This window comes from Saccostrea cucullata, unplaced genomic scaffold (assembly GCF_032062105.1).
Source record: "Saccostrea cucullata isolate Sc308-1 unplaced genomic scaffold, CSIRO_AGI_Scuc_v1 ctg421, whole genome shotgun sequence".
Taxonomy (NCBI): Eukaryota; Metazoa; Mollusca; class Bivalvia; order Ostreida; family Ostreidae; genus Saccostrea; species Saccostrea cuccullata.
The window spans coordinates 165,142-189,878 of record NW_026922015.1 but is presented as its reverse complement, the minus strand read 5'-3'; the positions used below and the strand labels follow the sequence as shown (position 1 = coordinate 189,878).

Sequence of the window (24,737 nt, the reverse complement as noted above, 5' to 3'; positions counted from 1 at the left end):
TTTTTTTCCTTCCCTTTTCACAGAACAGTTTTCTTTTGTTCCAACAATATTTGAGGTCAGAACACACAATAGCATTGATAACCAGAGGACACATCGGTAATAACTAGGTACATTAAAGAGAGAGAGAAACAGTCATTTAAAATATAAGAACATTTTGTGAGGGGTTAAAAAAAATGTTGGTTTTTTGGGACATGACACTGAAACATGTTACAATGAATATTTATACAAATGAGAGGATTCCCTTCCATGAATAGCTCGGCTCACCCTATATTTATATATATCTGTATATAGTCACAACCTGTAGAACCGAATTAATCGCCAATCAACATGTATCAACAGTAATTATTTATAGGAGGAGTCAGTTGTAAGCCATCTCATCTTTCTTGACCAAGGAAAAATTTCGTTTTGTTATTAGCTTAATTTTACCACTTAATGAAGTTTTCTATCACTAATTAAACATTTAATGAAATTTCCCATTTTCCCCTCCACTCCAATTTTTTGAAGAGCAGAAAAAATTCTTCAAGAAAGCAAAAAAAATAACAGTAAAAATACAGTTGCCTACTCTAAAAGGGTCAGAAAAAAAGAAAAGAAAAACAATATTTTAATACACCGGATGTATTCATCGCAGATCTTTTCAAATCTGGACTCAGCCCACAAAATCAGGACCAGATTCTTCAAATCCGGACCCAGTTGTAAACACCTGGAACTGACCCTCAAATCTGGACCCAATCTGTAGCTGGATCTGCACCACTAGTACCCTGCACCAACTTAAGCCTCGATTTCATTTCCTATCTGAACCAACCATCACTCAGGATGGAAACCATTTTGCCTAACGCTGATGGAAATTTCCAAGCAAAAAAAGAAAAAAATTCAAATCTGACGATTATGATCCAAGGAACCTTTACGGGTTTTGGGGGGAGATTTTTACTGCAACTAACTAATAACTGGATTAGAGTATTCAGTTTTGAAAATGGTTTGATTTTGAAAGATTGAAAAGAGTTGGTCCAAAAAACACCAAAAAAAGAATATCTTATAAGAAGGTTTGATAATAAATTTCACCCCAAATCTACCAATAGCAAAACTTTGTAAAATCAAATTTTGCACCCAGAATAGGGATACATGTATCACACAATACAAAATGTAAAAAAAAAAAAGGCTTACAATGAAAAAATCATCAGATCTCATTAAAAAAAATATTCAATAAAATACAATAAAGTAATAAGTTTAGAATTCATATATAATATGTTTAAATAGCACTTATATGCATTTAAAATTAGCACTAATTCATCTTGCCTTAGGCAGACATCAAAACAGATCTATGTATTCAAAAAAAGAAACAACTTTCTTTCTAATTCCATGAATCAAAAAAAAAAACATTTCATACAGAAAATTAAAACCATCTCATCTGAAAAAAAATTAATAAGTTTTTTCTTATCTACATTGGAATTTAAAAAGCAATGCTTGTTTCATAATATTTCATGTAACACAAACAATTTTCTGCTTAAAGGAAAGAAGGGAAAAAAATTATAAAAATTTCTCACAACTCATAGGTTAAAATATCAATGCCTCTAACAAAACTGGGACCCAATCTCTCTTTTAAATTGTCTTGGGTCTGTTTTCCCCAATAACTGCCAATAAAAATTTGTCTTGGTCAACATTTTTTTTTTGAGACTGAAAACTGGCAGATCTGTCCTTTATACATCCAACTTCTGTTTCTTTTGACAAAAGCCAAAAAATTAAATACTCTGAAAAAATTTATAACTATTTTTGGCATAAAGAAATAAACTATTTCCTACCATTTACATTAAAACTGACTTTGGCCAAAACAGAGATATTCACTTTTGTTATACCCTTATAAATATCATTCTATATATTTATTACTTATAAAAAGTCCAACAAAAGAACTGTTTATTACGTCGGTCTAACAATTTCACTATTGACCGGTCTTACATAAGAATTGTTAGACAACGTTCTCGTCTGTTACGTCACAATTAATTAATCATCGTGAAATATCGGCGACGCGAAAATAACCGAAGTTAAGAGCTACAAGAGTTGTTGCTAACAGCTAGATAAGGAAGAAGTGAAGAGTTTATTTTGTGATAAATAATTTTTGTGATACAATAGATATATAATTGATTTTTTCTTTCTCAGCTTGATGTTTTATATTTACTGAAGAAGCCATAATTTTCCATACAAAATAATTGATAATATAGCGTGTATTTATTAAATTGATCACTCTTAAGTGAGCAGTGAAGGGTATAACAAAACAGTTATAGACTGGGATTCGGGCAACATATGATTTGTTGGACCTGAAGGTGAAAATGTTGCCCTTGGCCTGCGGCCTCGGGCAACATTTTCACCTTCAGGTCCAACAAATCATATGTTGCCCTCATACCCAGTCAATAACTGTATAATGTAAATTAACAACAAAGAACTCCTCTAGATAACAATTCCTAAACATAAACATAATGAATATGCATGACCAAGAATCATGAATATGCATAATCAGTCATGAATATGCATGACCAAGAAACTTATGATAAAAATAGGAGGGGGGTCGTAGTTTGAGATTGTCCCATAAAACCGGTGTAAGGGGGGGAGATATATCAATGTAATAATTTAGCAGATCAGTGAGGTAAACTTGTAAGATAAATCCATCTGTTTTTTTTTTCTTCAAAAAATAGTACAGGCAAACACACCAATATAAACTTACAAAAAGAACAAAAAGAAAATGCTAGCTAGCCAGGGGCCACCAAAGGGGGGTTTGAAACAAATAAAAATCATAATATTCCTGACCTGTATTTCACATGTAGAAAATAAAGCAACAAAAAAAAAATCCTCCAGCTTTTTCCCCCTTCAGAGCCCCATAATTACACCCGTATAGTATGAACATAAACAATTAAAAACAAATACATAATTTCACTTCTTCATGAAATGTCAATATCATTTAGCTGCAAATATCCTGCCTGAAAGTTCAGCTCATTTTTTCTGAGCCCGTTTTTTTTTTCAATGAGAAGTAGAAAACAAAATTTCTATACACTCACATCCACAGTACGGCGATGATGACCCTTGTCGCTGGGATAACTCCCCACCCCCCGACTCTCTCTGGAGGGCTGTCTCCGATTCCGACCCTTTCCCTGACCGGTAAGATTCCGTTCCTGAGATGAGCTTGGTTTTGTATGACACTTCACGTGGGGACTTTGGAGGTTGGTGTACGAGGGGTCACTGCCACAGTCACTCTCTGGAAAGGACTGCCGTTGGTTTGGGCCCTCTTCAGCCTTTCTCCCCTGCTGCTGTCTTCCCTGATGTAGCTTGTGAGGTTTTGATGAGTGGGAGGGACTCTTCCCCACCCTCTCCACTCCATCCCGTGAGGTAGCTGGCTTACTGTGTACTCCCCTGAGTGTGGGAGGAGACACGCCCTCCTCCCTGTGACCCGTTTTAGCTGCGGCTGATCGGTTCGAGGTATTTTTAGTAAAACTGTCCATTGACTGTGGGCTGACTTCACTGCAGACCGCATCTGCTGTGTTTGGAGGTAGATTTGGTATGGAACCATCTTGGTCATTTAAACTCTTGTTGCTTTCTTCTGTGTCCTCTAGACTCTTGTCTATTCCGTCCAGCAGGGAGTCTCGGTCCGGGGCTTTGTCAAGGGGCGTGGCCTCCTCTGACAGGTGGCTGACGTCACTTCCTGACAACATGGCGGCTATCAGACCCCGCCTCTCCTACGGAAAACAAACGTTCAATTTAGGCACGATACAAAAATTTAGTATCAAATTCACATTAATTTCATGTGAATTCTTTGCATGAGAAAGAGACAAAAACAGGAGAGTTAAAAGGACAAGATGGGCTAAGATCCTTTTTTGGCCCCTGGTTTGGGGTCTCTTTTAAAAAGATGCAATAGTTTATCATTTAAGAACCTGTTATCACCCCTGCCAAAAAATGAGCATTGGTTCTAAGTTATGGGATACACAGAAGTAACAGGAAGGTCAGAAAATGTGTCATGGTACAAAGGCAAAAGTGACTTGCATAAATTTTTGTATCAAAATCACACGAATTTCATGTGAATTCCTTCCATGAGAAAGAGATTAAAATAAGACAGGTAAAATTTATGTGAAAAGTTCATGCCATTTTGCCATAATTATCATATTAATTGTACAGGAAGAGCACATCGCATAAATATTGGTCAAAGAAAAATTTACTTGACAGTGCTAAAAAAAATATGGGAATATCATACAAACCAATTTACATGATATTAGTTTTAGAAATTACTTATATATTTTTTAAATATCTAAAAACATACATGAGTGGAATTTTTATCAGAATGCAAATTTAATACAAAGAACACATACCTCCATGTTCCCCGAGTTAGCATACCCCACAAACGTGGACATGTGTCCATTAGGGATATGCCCATTCTTCATGCCATTCTTAAATGGCACATATCCGTTGACCCGTGACCCATTCGGGGTCACGATGATGTTCCCACTGCCACATCCCTACAAAGAAACAGCATTATTCATTACTATTTTGGCAAGATTTTTTTCATTTTATAGTTTACATTCTAAACTTCAGTGTAAGAAACAAGGAATTTTCGTACTAGGAAATCTCAAACTGGAGGTTTAACTGCTTGTTTTCACCAAGAAAAAAGCTCATCATTGGCATACATTTCAATTCATTTAGCCCTACCCCTATCACCGGTCCCCCCCCCCCCCCAACAAATTTGCATTACAGTACACACAAACCTTGGAATCTGAGTGCTCGTTTTCACCGGGTAATGAGCTCAACATTGGCGTACACGTCTCGAGCTGATACTCGTTCAGCCCCGCCCCTATCACATGTCCGTTGCCCCGCCCACCTGCGTGTCCGTTACTGTGAAGATATACAGGCTGGGTTATATGGGACTGTGGGGAGGCAAAACATCTACAACAGAAAAGTACTCACAACTGAAAATTTGATTTTCATCAGAGTAGACTGATTAAAGATCTACAGTACAGTCCCAAGTTGAGTTATTGTGTTCTACAGTACAGTCCTAAGGTGAATTATTGTGTTCTACAGTGCAGTCCTAAGTTGAATTATTGTGTTCTACAGTCAATCCTAAGTTGAATTATTGTGTTCTACAGTACAGTCCTAAGTTGACTGATTGAGATCTACAGTACAGTCCTAAATTGACTATGATGTACAGTACAGTTCTAAGTTGACTAACTTGTTTCTACACAGTATGATGAGGATACTGATCTACAGTACCTGTTCCTACACAGTACCGTAAATCTGAAAATTTTTCCTGTAGATAAATTTCAGCAAATTTGCGAGTTCATTGCATTCGCAAAAATATTTTTCTTAAAAATAAATTACCAATAAGAAAATGTCAACAAAGCAGTGGTTATTCGCAAAATTTTAAAACGTAAAAATTAATCAACACCATTTTGACACGAGTTCGCAAAATAAAATCAACGTAAAAATTTCCAGATTTACGGTATGATGATAGAGATCTACAGTACAGTCCTAAGTTGACTTACTTGTTCCTACACAGTATGATTAGGATACAGATCTACAGTACAGTCCTAAGTTGACTGATATTGATCTACAGTACAGTCCTTAATTGACTTACTATGATCTACAGTACGGTCCCAATTTGACTTACCTGTTCCTACACAGTATGATGAGGATACAGATGATGACACAGGCCACACCTATACTGATCCCCAGAATTATCCCCAATTTCTGATCCTCCTGGGGCGCCGCTTCACGGGGCTCTGTAATTAATTAAATGAATTAATTAGCAGAACTACTTCTGGGATAAACCTATTTTATTAATCAGACAAAAAATATTTTCACAAAATATTAGGGGTCGGACGATATACCGATACACCGATATTTTCTTCTATGATACGCTTTACGATACGTGCAATAAAATATCGGAATGAAACTATATACAAACGACCTACCAAAAAAAAGAAAATGAAAGTAGTTGTCCTTGGAAAATGGCTGCTTGTACGAAACAAAGAGATGATATTGATATTGAAAACACACTTTAGAACTAATAAGTCATAGATAAGGGGTAACTCATATTTATTTTTAAGCATCCTTGGAAGATAGGATAAGAAAAGTTCAGCATGTAAAGCATGTTAAACACAGAAAGTATCATTTCCACAACAGTTGATGTTATATAAATATTGCATGTAGTTGAAAATTTTAACCCCTCGAAAACCATTGTCAACCGAGGCAAAGCCGAGGTTGACAATGGTTTTCAAGGGGTGAAAATTTTCAATGTTACACTCAACTACATGCAATATTTATTATATTATATTGAATGTTATATACAAATACATATAACAGTGAACCGTGCGCGCATAAATTCTGCGCAATCGCTATTTTTTGGACTATCACCCGTCGTCAAGCACTGTTGACTGTTGATACGCTGGAGGGCGTGGCTTCATTTTTCAGATTGTAATAGTGTTTTTAAACTAATGCTTCTCGACCAATCAGATTCAACTAATTTACATGATAGTATATTAATATTATTGTTCGTCCATCTGGAATCAACAGCTCGTATCGAAGCACAGACTCTCTAATTTCAAGAATTTTAAATTTTAAAACAATTTTGCTTTATTATTTTTTTTTATAAAATTAACTTGATTACAAATTTTCAGCTTTTTAAAATAAATTTTTTAGTCAGTGTTGTTGTAATCAACTTGTTTATAGACATTTGTCAAATGAATAGGTACAAATTATTGCTTTTGTAAATTTCTAGTCAAAGAAATTGATGAACTTCAAATATTAATTTCAAAGCACATGATTTGATATATAGAATATTTGTTGATTTTAAGTCAAAACAGAAAATTAATAAAATACAAAGTTTTTTTTTCAAAATAGTCTAAGTTTTATTATTTATCATAATATGGAGATATGTATCGTATCGTGTTAAATTTTTGAGATATGTTTTGTATCGCAAGATCTGTGTATCGTCCCACCCCAACAAAATATATATTTATTTTTTTTTACCATATATACAGTATAACACATACACAAATAAGTGCAAGAGACAGACTATTTTGCTTCGTAATATATGTACTTTGTTAAATACCAATATGTCTGTTTACTTCATATTTTTGTATTTTAGTTACAGCTAAGGAAAAACAGAATCATTTCACTATATTCATTAATTGACTTAAAGTGTGTTTCAGAATAAGCGTGTGTGACTTTTCAACAAGAAATGTTCCAAGAAAGATTTTTTTTTTCAAAATGGATCCAATCAAATGATTATCATGGGTATTTTTTTTTATGATGGTTTCTGATTGGTTTAGCTTACCTTTTGTTTGTATTTCGGAGATTTCCATTGGATCAGTGGGCGGGCCTGGACCAGCATTTGTACACGCCTTCAGTTTGATCCTGTACAATCCATTCTGGAGTTGTTCAATAGTGGCTGAAGTTAAGGATCCTACAAAGTAACCAGGTTCATTTTATACATAGAAACATGTGTAAATAATGTATACATGGAAATTTTTGCCCCTATTGTATTTTCGCCCCTTTCGCCCTCTTCATGGCCAGGTAAAATTAAAATAGGGCGAAATCAAAGAAAACAACATATTAATTACTTTAGCAGTACATGTTGACTGGGCAATTTTTAAATGAGGCAAAATTGTGCTCAGTTGCATAAGGTTGAAAATAACACAGGCAAAAATAACCCTGTATACAGTATATCAACAAGCATTCTGATAATATTGCATAAGCAATACTTCTTCCCTATCCAAAAGTGCAATCTAATTCCAAATAAATATTGAAAAGCATCAATTCCTTCAAAAATCAAGTGATCTCTGTAATTCTACACAAGAAAAGATTATACACAGACAGATGGACCCTCAGTGGACAATTTAAAACATCCTACCAATGAAAACTTCCATCAACACAAGAACTCACCGTTAACACTCTTGATTTCCCAGGGACTGGACATGTCGTGAGCGGTCAGTATCTGGTACATGACGAGGTAGGTGGTGATGTTCCCGTTAGGCTGAGCGGGCGGCTTCCAGGTGATCAAGATGCGGCTCTCCTTCACCTGACCCTGCAGCTCACGCGGCTCCGAGGGAACTGAAAATTATAGGGTCATTTCATTAATTATTGTATGGCATAATGTGGAAAATATTTCATCTCCCCCATACTATTGTTGTGTTCTGTGCATTATATTTGGCAGAAATTGATTTTTCAGCAAGTTAGTGTAGTTTTGATTAAGCACTTTAAGGTACAGTTAGCGGGCGGCTGGCGGTATAACGAATTTGGCTGAATCCTTCACCTGACCCTGCAGCTCACGTGGCTGTATATAAAAACATACATGTATTTCTGGGAATTTTTTTAATGTACTGAAAATTGTGCAGTATGGGTCATTTCATTAATTATTGTATATATTGGCATAATGTATTGTTTATGGCAACATTGTTAATTAAACATTCACAATTTATACCGTATAATTATTTTTTCAGCAATCTTTGCATTGTTTAAAGCATAGATCATCTAAATAATATAGTTATCGGCGTAGTTTAACAACGACCACTTTCATGGCAAAGCCGTGACTAAATGAATTTTATTAAACATAAAACAAAATTATTATAACAGTTCATGTTAAAATTATTGTTCATTTAGTTCTTGTTTAATTACTTATTGTTGTGTTCTGTGCATTATATTTGGCAGAAATTGATTTTTCAGCAAGTTAGTGTAGTTTTGATTAAGCACTTTAAGAATGTACTTTATATGAATGTATATATACACAAGGCATGTAGACATGTACTTGTACTTAATTAGAGGAGGGTGCTTTCTGCAAAAGGCCCTTAATAGAATATATAGCCAAATGTTACATGTTTACAATAACTTTTGAACAGGAATGGCAAAGACTTCGTGAAAGGAGACTACTTTCAGCATTTGATATCTTGTATTGAGAAAGCTCTAAACACTGCATACAGAATTCTCATTCAAATGCTCTGCAGATTTATCCAGTTTTATGATCTATCCTTTCATTTTAAGGGATACTTCCAGCATTCTAGAATGTTTCATTTCAATGCTCTGAAAACTGTTTTCATTAAGTAAAGAAAATAAGAAATATGAAATGTCTTTTCAGTTTCAAAAAACAAAAGAAGTCCTGATACATAGTTTACATTAAATATTTGCAATGTGTGACTATTACCAAGCAATACAATCTGCTGATCTCATTCAACACGCTAAAAAAAAATTTTCTGTGTACTCCTAACTTCAATTCCTCCCCAAGAGAAAATCGAAATTTTCAAAAGTGAATTCATCCCACCTCTATAAATTTTTTCCTTTCATTCAAAAACAATTGTTGCCAGCCCCTTAATAGAACTTCTATGATAGAGCTTTTACCTCCCTCCAGAGTAAGATTGACAGTTGGTTGGCTCCACCTCCCTATGACTCCGCCCACAATTTTCCTGACCACACACTGGTACGAGGTGTAGGGCTTTAGATGGGAGATCCACACAAAGCTATGAGACCTTAGAAATGGGAATAAGTGTTTTTACGCATTGGAAAAAAGAAACAAGTATGTCTACAGAAGAAAGTTATAATATGCAGGCTAACACAAATTTCTTTGTATGTGTTGCAAAAATGTAACAAGTATGTTTATGGAAGAGAGTTATAATCTGCAAGCTTACGCAAATCTCAAGTAAAAATTTAGCTAACTTTAGTTTATAAACCCTCTGCTATCACATATGAAATCTGCTTTAATTCTAATGATTTTCCATGAGAAATATGTATTAGAAATAAAAAAAAGAAACAATCAAAGCATAGCTTTTCAATGCAAAATCTGAGGATAAAAGATACTTAAACTTGTCAGACTTATAAAGAAATACAAGACATTTATATCATTAAGAGTTATCTTCCTTATCTGACTATCACTGAACCTTAACGATTAACACAGTGGAATAAGTCATCAATCTTTTTATCTTACGTCTTGACAATGGCCACTTTATTATACGCCTGGTCCGTCACAAACATGACTGGGCGGCAACCCACTTCATATTCCACCCCTCGGGCCTGGTCCCCTGGGTGAGGGGACCACGTCAGCAGGAGGGCGGTGGAGGTCCGATTGGCGACCCTCAGGTTCTGAGGTGGTTCCTCCAGCGGCTCCTGTGAGGTGGCGTACTCCTTGATGATTGGGTCTGAGGAGCCGTGTTTGCTGTCCGCCACCAAGGAGAACTGGTAAGTGGTTTTGTTCTCTATAATACAAGAAAATCAAAGAAATATTATAATTGCGCAACATTGTGATGTTTTGTTCCCCTAAATACTGTACGTCTACATAATTTAGTGTATTCAAAATTTAGCATAATCACTGGGTATGGAGTTGTTGGCGTATTCATAAATTAGCGCTACACATGTCCGCTCAGCGTTTTCTTTGTATATGTAAATGATTTCTTGGTGTTGTTCATGAATTAGTGCATTGTTGTCTGCGCCAAAGCCGCTAAAATATGAAGCCGCTTTTTAAAGTACACATACAGTATTGTCCAGAGTCTGAATTAAATCAAAACTGTAATACTTGTACATCCATCTCACACTAGACGAAGTTGCTGGCAGTACATGTAAAATCTTACCCAGGTTTTTGACTTGGACCCAGGACAGGGCCGGGTCAGTAATATGGTGTGTCTGGGGCCCCGTACTGGTCCCTGACAAACTGGTGACCGTCAGCGTGTACCCCGTGACTGCCTCCTCCCCTGTCGAGTGCTGCCAAGTGACATTGACTGAGCTCGCCGAGATCTTGGTCACCAAGATGTTTGAGGGTGGGCTTGGTACTGTGTCATTCACAGAGGCTAAAAATAGATTAGGAATGTTGTAGGCAATTTTGGAAAATACAATGTTAACGAGTAATTTTAGCCTCACTTTGAAACTACAAATTGAAAGTGATGCAATTTGAATTTTTTCATAATTTACACACCTCAAAGAAACTCCTTTCTAACACAATTGTGTTTCCAATATGATAAGTAATACATAATTATATTTATTCAAAAATTAAAACCAAATGATTTTTCTCCGATCGTAATTCTCTGAAATTCTCAGAAACATTTTAAAATGGACTCTCTCAACAGGACATTCCCTTGACCTCCCTTGTAACATCCTTACCATTAGTGTGGCCAGCTGTTCTGTACTCCACCCACTGGCTGTCACTAGGGAGATCAGGGTACCCCATCTCTGTCCCTGCCTTCACTCGGATCTTGTACAAGGTGTTGGGTTTTAGTCCTACAACAGATATATTTATACATACCTAAATACAGGGTTTATAGAATAAGATTGACATTGGACGTAAGAATTTTCATACAAAGAGATATTAAATGGAATTAAATGTTAAATATTTCTTACAAAACAGAAAATGGAATTAAATATTAGAAATTTCATGAATTAAACTGAAATAATTAATAACAATTTTCTCATCAAATAGAAATGGAATTAAATAAAAAAAAAAAATTCACATGAAACAGAAATGTAAGTCAATATTAGAAATTACACACAAACAAAATAAAAATTTTCATATAACATCAGATTGGTGGTGCCAATATTTACCTGAGATGGGGTGACTATTTACCTGAGATGAGGTAGGACCTGGATGTGCCAGACACCACCTTGGTGATGGTGCGCTGGTCGGCGGCCCTCATGTACTCTATGAGGTGGCTGGTGATGACCCCCTTCCTGTCCTCTGGGGGCAGCTCGTCCCACTTGATGTTGATGCTGTTAGGGGTGGTGCTAGCTACTGAGATCACCGGCGCTCTACTGGGCTCTGGAAAAAATGTGATTAAATTCTGTGAGCTTTACCAGAATATATATATCTTAGTCTGGGAAATTTTTTTTAAAGTCAATTATGACAAATTGTAACTTTCTATATCTACGATCTTGATAATTTTTAAAAGTGATGCCTAGTTGTTGTTGTCTGGTTGAGTTATGACTTGGTATATATACTGTCATGACGACTTATGACTTGGTATACTTACTGTCTGCGTGGGTTGTAACCGTGACAACTTGTGACTTGGGACCGGGCCCCGTGTTGCTGTACCCCCTGATGTATATGGAGTAGTTGGTGTATGGCTTCAGTCCCTCTATCTTGGCTGATGTTCCACTGTTCACCACTATACTTTGTATCTGTTTATCTAAATAAAGAATGTTTCTTAGTGTAAATGTTGCTTCATTCTCATGCAACAAACCTTAATGATAAGTTAAGTCCTAAATGATCATGAGAGCTGCAAAAGTTTTAGACCAAAACATGCTAAATTTTTAGATGATCTTTCAAAATGGATTCTCCTGCTTATTTCGAATGATAAAGAGGAAGGAAAAAAATCTTAAGAAAGAAATACTTAACAAAAGTGCAGTTTTCCTATTCAAACAATTAAATTTTTTTAATTTAATTTTTTTTTCAGTTTGCTCATTTTTTTTTTTTTATGAAAAGAGCATTTTATCCTCAAATTTCCACAACACAGTGTCTGCCTTACTAGGATTATTGGACTCTGCTATCTCTACAGTGTAGGCCAGGATGGGTTCTGTCAGGGAGCGGGAGTGGTTCCAGTAAACATTGACAGTGTTCTTGTCCATCGCAAAGGCCGACACATTCCTAGGCAGGTCTGGGGCTCCAACTGAGGGGAAAAGGAGAAGGAATAAATTAAAATTATTCATCACAACATGTACTTATTGTTTTCCGAACGTGACAAAAAAAGAAATTAAAATTATTCCCCATGATGCCATCATCACATGTGCCAATTGATTTCTTGCATCCGAAAGATGTTGACTTGAAATTTTATTCTATCCAACAGTAGAGAGTAAGAGTTATCTCTCTTTAAAAAGTCTTGCATATATCATATATTTTTCTTTTTTTTTTTTTTGGAAAAGTCATTAAATCATGCACATTTACTTTTCATTTTTTGAAACATATATATATTTTTCTTTTTTTTTTTTGGAAACATTATAAAAGCAATAAATCATGGATATTTTTTTTCTACACTTAATAAAAATTCATTTTTCCATTAAATCTTTCAGTGAGTTTGATCACATCTAACAAATTCTTTCACACCTTTTTTTTTAATCCTTCATTTAATGGACTGTCTATATTATATGTACTGACCAACACTTTTTTTTCTGCAATACCCCTTGCATTGACCTAATAAAGGTAACCAAATAAACCAAAGCTGTATTCGGTCAATGTCCTAATAAAGCCTCATGCATGTATTCAATCACTCTAAAAGCATTATGACATATATATATTGCCATCTATACACCATGGCTTCTTATTTCAACTGCATAGATGTGTCTAAATTGCGTAAAATTAGATTGTTTTGGAGGTCAGATGCAAAAATGTGTTGCAGGATAAAAAGAAATCCATATTATGAGTCTTGAAATAGTACAATCCTCAGTCCACCTTGGATTTTCAGTAAAGCATGGTATTCTCGACATTACCTAATAAGCATCTGATATTTACACAGATTTTCATTAACGGTTAAAATATATATTCAGGTAAACGTCAGGGAGTGTAGAAATGATCCTATGATAGTTGTGTATGCAAAGAGGTGGAGCTTAACTCATATTGTTGTTGTCAACAACCATTTAAAGTTGCTATTGTTATTTATTTCTTAACCAATGAGAATCTATTCGCCATTTGAGAGACACTAATTACGTAGTGTCGAGAAAGTCACGCCTTCCTGAAAGTCCAAGGTTTACTGAGAATTGTACTATAAGCAATATCTGGCCTCTGACTGAAAACATGATAAAGGGGCTTGGAAAAAATCTTCCTCGGTCACATTTTCTTACCCTCAACCAAATATGGCTTATATTTCAAGACAGTAACCATGTATTTTATAAATATTTTAAATATAAGTACTGACCCACAGAGTGGATGTCCAGTCTGGCAACGGCCGTGTCGTATCCCAGGCTGTTCTCCCCCACACACTGGGTGTATAAAGCACATAAGGCCATGCAAAGTTAATTCCTTGGTTCTCAGGCCTTTTTTGAGAAATATGATGAGGGATTCACCACAACATGTTGATGCTCGGTGATTTGTTGTTTTATTTTATTGATTTAGCAATAAAAAGCACCACCTAAAAAAATAAAGCACATAATTTTTCATGGCCATGCAAAGTTAATTTTCGTGGTTTAATTTTCGTGATTTTAGAGATTCAGAATTTATGTCCTCCATCAAATGTTATTTTTCTCAGATATTACTATTCAATAATTCTTCATCCATGAAATTAAATCCCCACAAACCCATATTTTTTTCACCAATCCATTATAATTTGACCTCATGAAATTATGTGATTTTATAATAAGTCCAATAACAGTTTTCTACAGTGCAACCTTTTTTATACTACATCATCTTCTCTGGCTTATTTCATTATTAATTTTAGCTTGCAGGAAGGTATGATTTTCATGCAAGCAGCTTAAATTTCTATCAATTTTTTAAAACACACAGAAACGTACACTTATATTTGCATAAAAAAATTAACATTAAATAGTAAAACAATTTTGAAACATTAAAAGCACATTTGAACAAAAAAGTTGATTTATAAAATATAAATGACTAATATTTACATTAAAATATTAATAACTTTTAATTAAAAATCATTAAATAGTAAATTTAACAAGCTTTCAGATGATATATACATGTTTACTTACACTATACTTTTTTGCCCCTTGAAAACCTTTGGTGTATCCTTAAAAGCACATTAACAGACTTCGTAAAAATAAAATTTCCCCTCATGTTTACTTACACTATACTTTCCCCCTTCTCGGATTCGCTGACCATTGAAATACCACGTAACATTTGGCTTGGGATATCCACCAAACTCACAAGAAAAACGAGATGTTCGGGTCTCTGGATATTTGAAATTACTTGGTTTTGTCAAAGATACTGGTTTTGCTTTAAAAAAAAAATTAAAATTATAAAACATTCATACAGAAAGTACTTTATGTCTAACTGCAGAAGAGTCACAATTTAATCAAGTTGGACTCAAATTCACATTAAAACCTGTGATTTACTGTCACTGTACAGTGAAACTTGTCTAATATGGACATGGCATGTTCAAAAAAAATAATTTTTTATTCATGTATTAGAAAAGCTTCTCCTGTGTTAGACATGTTTTTACAAGTTTTTGCTGTATTAGACAAGTTTTTGCTGTATTAGACATATTTTTACTGTATTAGACACATTTTACAGTATTAGACAAGTTTTTACTGAATTAGACAAGTTTTTACTGTATTAGACAAATGAGTTGTAGATTGAGACTTACTCATGACTTCGAGCCCTGACTCCACTGACTTGGTGGGGTAACCTGCACTGGAAGCAGAGCACACATATACCCCTGCATCATCCACATCTACGTCAAACAGCTTTAGGTTGTCTCCCACTAACTCTGAGTGACGGTCACGAAGGGGTTTCCCATCTAAAAATAAACATCCAAAGTATAAACTACATCAATGCATGTAGAAGAGTACAAGATATGGAGACTTAGTAGAACAATTTTTTTTGTCTTGAAAACAATGGAATTCTGAGGATTTTGAAACATATTGTTCAATTTTTGGAAGCTTAAAAAGAACTAGAAATATGTCCATTGGACATGAATGCCCAGGCCAGGGTCCATTAAAAATGCAACAAAGGTCACCTGAGCATTATGAACAACTTTCCAGTTATTGAAAATTTCTAACTTAAGCCAGATGATATATGGCATTCACAATTCTGAAAGAGGCCCATTGATCATCATAACAGACACTTAGCAGTTGCTTAGCTTGGTTACAAATACCCATACGCAGGGTAGGGGAAGCATTCCAACTAATCAGTAATATTCAGCAATAATCAATAGTGCCCCTAACACTGTGACATAAACCCCTATAGGTCCACACATTGCACAAATTTTAAAAAGTTAAAATTGCATCAAAAAAAAATAATGTTTTATAAATACAAAGGAGCAGATTTCATTCAATTAATTCATTTTCAACATTTAACTTGTAGTTTAGGCAGTGATATTTTGGACAGAGAAGAAAATTTTCAAAGATTTAATGTACAATATAATCAGTCATCAGAACTGGGGCCATTCCTTTCCATCATAATGTGTTGAATTTTTTAGGAGCAGAGAAGAAGATGATAATATATAATCAAACTAGCCCTGCCTTAACACCAGAACCCCTGGGGTTATGTGAAAGGCTCTTGCTCATCATAACTATACACTTAGGTTTATTTAATACCTAGGAGCAGAGAAGAAGATTTTCAAAGAATTCATGTATTTTTACTATATAATCCTTCTCTTAACACCAGAACCTTGGGACCATAAAATTTACAATTTTGGTGACCATGTGACCTAGGAGCAGAGAAGAAGGTTTTCAAAGAATTCATGTTTTCACTATATAATCAATAGAGCTCCCCCCCCCCCTCAACACCAGAACACCCTGGGGCCATAAAATTCATAATTTTGGTTGAGGCCCTTTCATCATAACTATACACTTAGTTAGTTTATTTAATACCTAGGAGCAGAGAAGAAGATTTTCAAAGAATTCATGTATTTTCACTTTATAATCAATAGAGCCCCCCCCTCCAACACCAGAATCCTTGACCTGTAAAATTCACAATTTTGGCTGAGGCTATAAATATGTACTTGGTTAGTTTATTTAATACCCAGGAAAAAAAGATTTTCAAAGAAATAATGCATTTTCACATACATTTTAATAAGCTGAATTTCACTATTTTGGTAGTGGTTACAATCATGCACACAGTTTGACTGCTTGATGTCCAGGTTATTATTAATTTTAGTGGTTTTGGCCCCATAGAATATACATGTATAAAGTATAACAAGATGAATGTGTTAACACACGATGGAAAAATACATTCATGAAATCAAAAATCGTGTATTTGAAAAAATCTTGAAAATTTCTCTGGGTGACTCTAAGGGCCCTAAAAGATATTCTTATTAGCATATGAATGAAGTTTTAAAGGGAAAATATGTAACTTGTTTAGAGTTAAACATAATAAAAATATTTATCTCATTCTTTAACAACATTTAACTTGTAGTTTAGGCAGTGATAGATCATTAAATGTTTTGAATTTTTTAGTCATATTGCCATGGGGTTATGTGAAAGGGGGGGGGGGGGTTAGATAGTCACCTTTGCGTGACCATGTGACCTGTGGTATTAGCGTATGACAAAATTTTCACGAATTGTGGTCATTGCTTCCTATAACAATTCCATTAACATTTTAATAAGCTATATTACATTGTCTCCAGGTTATTAATAGAATATACATGTATAAAGTATAACATATGAATGTGTTAGTTGAAAAATACATTATGAAATCATCGTTATTTGAGGAAGTTTAAGGAAAGATATCTCCATAAATATAATGGATTTAAAAAATGATGTCTTAGTTGTATATTTTTATATTTTGGCTGTAAATACTGCAAATTTCTAAAATGTTATCAAATTGGATTACAACTTTTTATCTCTTTATGTGATATTTAAAATTGCGAAACTTTGAATGAAAAATTAAAATCTATACAGTTTTGAGTCAAGAATTTTGGGGGAAAAAATTTGTTGATATCATCTGTCCTTAAAATGGGGGGTCCATATAACGTGTATTAAGAGACCCACATTTTAATGTCTTCCACCAAATGTTAAAATTTTAATCATATACTTGTTCAGTCACAAAGTAAATCCCCATGAACCAATAATTTTACAGTATATCAATGGCCCATCTTCAGCAACTTCTTAAATTTTTGTTTTACTCCCAACTCCTTTGACAACTAAGTAGTCTGTAATTGATGCAATCTCTTAAAACTTTCTGATTTTCACTTGATAGTCAATCTTTTTAGCCATTAAAAATGTTCACTTACATGCTACACTCAAAATTTCTTTCTGAAACATCCTCTAATTCTAAAAATATTTCTCTCCTCTATTATTTTCATCTTTGCCTTCCACTTAAGACAATAGATACAATGATACAATCATGACCTTTTTCCCTGGAGTAGGTTACCCACCATAACCTTTACCCTAAATATGCTGCAGCACGTATCTTATCTTGCCATCTGAACACAGAGTTCATGAATGCATTCACACCTTGGCATTTCTTCATCTTTATAATCCTTGACTTACCTGGCATAACCCTGAGACTGCTGCATATCTTTCATTTTCTCTATTTCACCCTGAGCTATCTGCCATATCTCCACCCTGATCTACCTCTAGTGACCCCACCTTGACCTTCCTGACATGACCTCACTTGACCTTCCTGATATGACCCCAACTTGACCTTCCCTGTGTGACCCTACCTTGGCCTATCTGGTGGTACCCCACCCTGACTTACCTCTAGTGACCCCCACCTTGACCTATCTGGCATGAACCCATCTTGACCTTTCTGAAATAATCCATCCTTAACCTTCATGGCATTAACCTACCTGACCTACCTTGACCTACCAGGCATGACCCCACCTTGACCCACCTGACACAACCCCACCTTGACCTACCTGGCATGACCCTGAGAGTAGCGGCACTGCTCCCCTTCCAGGGCAGACTTTCCACCTGATCTGGCAGTTTGTGGAGCTCCCCCTGGGTAGCAGTACATCTGTACTCCCCGGCGTCGTCAGATGTCACATCCAGAATCTGGAGGGTCCCCGACGGCAACATGATGTGTCTAAAAATAGCAACATAAACTTTTAGTCAAAGAGTTCCCAACAGTTTTTAGATTTGCGTTAAAACATAGCAACGAAATATTAACCAACAAAACTCGAGATTTTAATGCTTTCACAATATATTTTTGAAGAACTATATATTCTATTCTTGACTTAAGAATATCAAGATTTTTTAATTTCATATGTCTAACAAAACAAAAACAATAGACTCCCCAATGTAACATACTAAATTACAAGATGTCAGAAGAATATTAGAAAGAGATTTAGAGTAAATGCAGAGTGCCTACTATTTCTAGTATTGCTACTTTAAAAATTGCCTTATTCTAAGGAGATCAATTTTCAGTTAGCAAAAATGGTCAATATATACTCATTTTAAGAATATAAGCATTATAAAAATAGGAATTCAAATTTTTTCACTGGGAAGGGAAAAACAATTCTCTAAAAAAAAAAAAAAAATCAGGATATCTAAATAAGAAAAATGTCTCTGAAAATAAAATACTGAAATAGTGAAGTAAATGACATTCTTCAAAACCATTTTATGTCAGTGTTTTACTGTAATAAATTAATAAATAATACATATTTCTATGGCAATAACAATAGAACGAAATTCATCGTTACTCTATGATTGCAATAAATGTTACTGCAACATCTGGATAAAAGCTATAATAAGCAACTTTATTCACATAAACAAAATAGATTCTAGGAAAATGATGATATAAAATATCTCCCTTATTAAACCTCAAAAACAATAACTACTCTGTTCTCTTTACTATGTATGGAAAACACATGAAAGAAAGCAAGAGGGGGGCTGTCATTATTATAATAATTATTCCCCCATGGACCCAAAAAACAGTCTTCAAAATCAATGGCAAAGAAACGCTATAATATTTCCCTTTATTAACTCTTGGTACATACAGAGCCGATATAACAAAGGAGAAACAAAGAGGACATCGAATCAATATATATACACATAATCTGTGTCATCTCCACTATTCTGGGAGCTATACCCAACAGTAATTAATATTTCATTAACTTTAATTTGAAATCTCTCTCTCCCAATCACTGATTCATGTTGCCCGGGTTTCCAATTTCTGTTGATAATTATAGACTGTGTGTGTGGGTTTTTTTAAAAAATAATAATTACAGACTTTGCTTTAATGATCTTTTTTTCTTCATCCTCGGTGCCTATAAATTTCCATACTTATGCCCTTGACCTAAATTTCAGTATCGTATTGTCATTCTTCTATAAACGTGATAAAGCAATGTAAAGATGGTACAGAAGATTTATTCAAGTTGCTCATTTTCTCTCATTTGAAGCCGTTTCCAAAAAAGAAATCTCCACCCTCGATCTTTACCTTTCTTTTCATAAATAAAATGAAAGAATATTTGTAGTTGTAAATGTCAGCACTTTTTCCAAGAAATATGCAAAAACATTGTTGTTTGCTTGGACTTTTGGGCTCAATTTCAACAAGGGCATAAAAATTAGGATCAACAAGCAAGGGTAAGCTGTGATACCATGAACAACCAAAATCTTTTTCTAGGACATCCTGTGTCAGATTTAATGAATGACATTGGAATGAAATGTATCCTTTAATTATCTGCAATTTACCTTTAACAAATGTTTAATAAGTTTTTTTTCTCTTTTTATACAATAAAAAAACCCCATAAACTCTTCAGTGTCCCATATTTATTTGACCTCCAACGAATAAAAAACAATTAATTAAAATAATTAATAGCTAGGCCAATTCATCTTGGTTAGAAAAAAGAATCTGCTGCCTTAAGGGAAACACATCAATAAATGTCACTTATAGGAGCAAAATCATACCCGATTTACATCTGAGGTTTAATTAAAAAGTAACCTGATTTTTTTTATGCAGTTTATTAGTCAAAAAAATGTTATTAGAAAAAAAATTATGATTAAAATTTAACTGAAGAACATCTTTACTCTTTAGCAAAGCATTCATTTATTTTTTTTTATGACCCACATATCCATTTTTCCCAGTGTCACAGGAATCTCACAAAATATCAATTTAATAGCATATTTTTTCCAGATTAGAAGGACAAAATTTTCAGAAAACGTATTCCTGGGCATGCAGGCAAATTTACATATCTCCAAAACAGAAGAGTTACATATTTACTTTTTTAATTACAAATTTTTAATTACAAGAATTGTAAAATGTAAAAATAGACTCTTGAAACTGTAACTATAAACTTCGTCATGTTCATATTCCTAAAACTTTTCAAGAATGTAAAATAACTGTATAAGGTTGTATTTTCCAAATTTCACCAAATTCTGTGGTTAGCAAATGGACAAGTATAAAGTTGTTCAGCTAAACAGATACCACTTCTGATGTGAGAGACATTAAATTTATCCATAAGTTATTCAAGTTCTGGAAGATGGGAATTTTTTTTTTTTTTTTTTTTTTTTTGGTTTAATTCAAAAATCCCAGTTCTAAACAGCTGTTGAACAACAAGAAATCATCAAATTAGGATATACATTAGGAATGAAGTAATGCTGAACAACACAAAAACCATGTCCTACTTGTCATTCAGGAAATTAATTTTAAGTAACAGTCTAAGCTGACTCTAGACAAAGGTCATCTTAACTGTGCTATGATCATTGGGAAAAAAAGATTTTTTAAAATAAAAAATAGCCCCGTTTTTTTCTTCTTTTGTGCATAAAAGAAAATAATTCAGAGAAACCATAACTGTTTGATTTTAGGATTCATCCCCCCAAAGTAATGAAAAAAAGTCTTTGCTTAATCGGCTAAACATTTTTGCAAGAGAAATCTGTAAGAACAATTTAATTACCAATATAAACCTTATGACTGCTATCTTGCCAAAGCTTCAACAGACTAACAGTACAGAATTTATATTTTACTTGAAGCCTTACACACACCCTAAAAATGTCTTTTTTATACTATTTTTAACTCATGACTATTTTGAAAAAAAATCTTGGTAATAAGTCCAGCAAAATTCTGTGTGTTTCAATGATATCTAAAGGCAAAGTTTAGATCCAAATATTTATCTTTGGCCTACTATAATGCCTTCGGACCCACAGAAATTGCACCCACCCCCAAACTTTTTTTTGACAATTTGAATATTTTTTTTTTCAGGATATTGAAACTGTTTCATCATTTTTTTCTTGTTTCTCGAGTATGAAGAGACTTATGTCTACCATAAAAGGGAAAATTTCATTATACATCCCTACTCAAACACGACTTATATCCCCAAAATCAAATCTCCTCAAACCCATTATTTTCTCCTAAAATACCCAAAACAGACTTTGACCTAGATATTCTTATGATAAATCTGTATATCTAATTTCATTTAAATATGTGCAACTTCTGCAAAGAAAATGAACAGAAACTAATCCTGGACCTACAGACAGACAGCAGCAAAGCAATATGCCCTCACTTCTTCGAAAGGGGGGAATAAAATTAACCCAATGAAAATATGGGATTTTTCATAAACTTTACCTGGGACCCGGACGAATTTGTTTCCAATCATCCTTCTGCCACATGTAAATAGGTGGAGGGGTGGAGTTGATCTGGCAGTGGAACCTGGCCACCCCTCCTAATGGAACATCCTGAGACTGAGGTTCCTCTGAGAAAGATTTAGCTATACCTGAAAAGATAAATCAAAGTACTGAAAGTATTGAAAACAGGGCCTGAAAAGACAACCAGAAGTCTCTTTCGAGACTGAAGCTCTACTGGTTTGTACTTATAGCAAAGGAATAGGAAAGTACTTAAGCAGTTGGGAATTGAAACTTTACACTAGCAAAAAAGAGAATTATGATCCGTGAATAAGTCTCTTTATGTTCTTAGTGTAGTCTACTTGCATGCCACATTATATTATAATCAGACTAAAACTGAAGTAGCATTTTGAGAGTAACAGAAATTGCTATCTTTATTAAGCAAGGTAATAATGTTCATTGAAGTCAAAAACGGATATAAAGAATTATGTACCTTAGTGTAGTCTACTTGTGTGCCAAGTTATATTGAAATCATACCAAAACCGTCGGAGGAGTAGCATTTTGAAAGAATTTCACAGAAATTTCTATTTTTAGTAACAACGCCAACATCGTTCGTCGAAATCAAAAACTGATACACAGAATTATGTATCTTCGTGTAGTCTACTTATATGCCAAGTTATATTGAAATCAGACCAAAACTGTAGGAGGAGTAGCATTTTGAAAGAATTTTACAGCAATTTCTATTTTTAGTAACAATGCCAACACCGTTCATCGAAATCAAAAACCGATACACAGAATTATGTATCTTTGTGTAGTCTACTTATATGCCAAGTTATACTGAAATCAGACCAAAACTGTAGGAGGAGTAGCATTTTGAAAGAATTTTACAGAAATTTCTATTTTTAGTAACAATGCCAACACCGTTCGTCAAAATCAAAAACCGATACACAGAATTATGTATCTTAGTGTAGTCTACTTGTGTGCCAAGTTATATTGAAATCAGACCAAAACTGTAGGAGGAGTAGCATTTTGAAAGAATTTCACAGAAATTTCTATTCTTAGTAACAACGCCAACACCGTTCGTCGAAATCAAAAACCGATAAACAGAATTATGTATCTTAGTGTAGTCTACTTGTGTGCCAAGATATATTGAAATCAGACCAAAACTGTAGGAGGAATAGCATTTTGAAAGAATTTCACAGAAATTTCTATTTTTAGTAACAACGGAAACACCGTTCATTGAAATCAAAAACAGATACACAGAATTATGTATCTTAGTGTAGTCTACTTGTGTGCCAAGCTTTTTTGAAATCAGACCAAAACTGTAGGAGGAGTAGCATTTTGAAAGAATTTCACAGAAATTTCTATTTTTAGTAACAACGCCAACACCGTTCGTCGAAATCAAAAACCGATACACAGAATTATGTATCTTAGTGTAGTCTACTTGTGTGCCAAGTTATATTGAAGTCAAACCAAAACTGTAGGAGGAGTAGCATTTTGAAAGAATTTCACAGAAATTTCTATTTTTAGTAACAACGTCAACACCGTTTGTCGAAATCATTAACCGATACACAGAATTATGTATCTTAGTGTAGTCTACTTATATGCCAAGTTATATTGAAATCAGATCAAAACTGTAGGAGGAGTAGCATTTTGAAAAATTGTTTACAGACAGACAGACAGACAGACAGACGGACGGACGCCGGACGCATTACTATCGCATAAGCTCTTCTGGTCTCTGACCAGTAGAGCTAAAAACAAAAGTGTTTTTTTTTTTTTAATGAGGCTTTTTTTTTTAAATCAGTACTTTAAGTTTACAACAGATTTTAACCAAAGAGAGAGAGATACGGGGGAATAACTGAATTTAGTATATATGTGGATGTACTGTATACAGGGAAATTTTTTTTTAATGAGGCTTTTTTTTTAAATCAGTACTTTAAGTTTACAACAGATTTTAACCAAAGAGAGAGAGATACGGGGGAGTAACTGAATTTAGTATATATGTGGATGTACTGTATACAGGGAAATTTTTGCCTCTGTTTCAATTTTGCCTCTTTCGCTCTAGCCTTTTGGGCGAATTTAAAAGCAGGCAAATTCAATGTATACAGTATAATTTTTAAGACAAAACTGTGACTGGGCGAATTTAAAAGGGGCAAAAGGTTTGCAAGTGTGAAAGGCCGAAAATAAAGCAGGGTGAAAATAACCTTGCATAAAGTGTTTCATAGATTAAATACTGTTAAATTACTTTTTATTTGTGAAAACCTCATGTACTTGTAATTACATGAAACAGTCTCCTCAAGAATATTTCTTTCATATTTCTGATATATAACGATACCAAGAATTCGTAAGAATTTTGCCCTGCTGGATAAACACCACATACATATCTCCGAAAATAAGGTGTCGCAAAAATTTTATGATCTACATAAGTTCAGCGGTAAAGAGAAAATTGAGTCAATGTACAGATACTATGCATTCTCCTTAAATAAATGGGAAATATGGCCTTAATCCATTACAATAAATATGTCATACGATTTATCTACTATAAACCGTTAATTTAGTTTATCGCTGAATCAATATAATTATCGAGAAAGAAAACATTTTCGTATGGAGCAGAATTAGTGGGAATT

At 34.2% G+C, this 24,737-nt stretch overlaps 1 protein-coding gene across 1 annotated transcript in view; it reads right to left on the bottom strand.

Annotated features, from left to right (window-relative positions):
* Positions 1-2,419: 2,419 nt before the first annotated feature.
* LOC134261063 (protogenin B-like) overlaps positions 2,420-24,737 on the bottom strand; it is a 42,854-nt gene continuing 20,536 nt past the window's right edge. Inside the window, exons 3-22 of the mRNA XM_062743540.1 lie at positions 22,115-22,262; positions 18,471-18,637; positions 18,311-18,357; positions 17,119-17,137; positions 15,255-15,407; positions 14,700-14,884; positions 13,854-13,917; positions 12,471-12,611; positions 11,976-12,131; positions 11,573-11,764; positions 11,113-11,229; positions 10,587-10,802; positions 9,947-10,214; positions 9,364-9,491; positions 7,915-8,082; positions 7,307-7,435; positions 5,639-5,750; positions 4,740-4,917; positions 4,347-4,493; positions 2,420-3,719 (exon numbers count right to left, since the gene is read on the bottom strand). Coding sequence (XP_062599524.1) covers positions 3,033-3,719; positions 4,347-4,493; positions 4,740-4,917; positions 5,639-5,750; positions 7,307-7,435; positions 7,915-8,082; positions 9,364-9,491; positions 9,947-10,214; positions 10,587-10,802; positions 11,113-11,229; positions 11,573-11,764; positions 11,976-12,131; positions 12,471-12,611; positions 13,854-13,917; positions 14,700-14,884; positions 15,255-15,407; positions 17,119-17,137; positions 18,311-18,357; positions 18,471-18,637; positions 22,115-22,262 — 3,422 coding nt within the window. The 3' untranslated portion in view covers positions 2,420-3,032. The remainder of the gene's footprint in view (positions 3,720-4,346; positions 4,494-4,739; positions 4,918-5,638; positions 5,751-7,306; positions 7,436-7,914; positions 8,083-9,363; positions 9,492-9,946; positions 10,215-10,586; positions 10,803-11,112; positions 11,230-11,572; positions 11,765-11,975; positions 12,132-12,470; positions 12,612-13,853; positions 13,918-14,699; positions 14,885-15,254; positions 15,408-17,118; positions 17,138-18,310; positions 18,358-18,470; positions 18,638-22,114; positions 22,263-24,737) is intronic.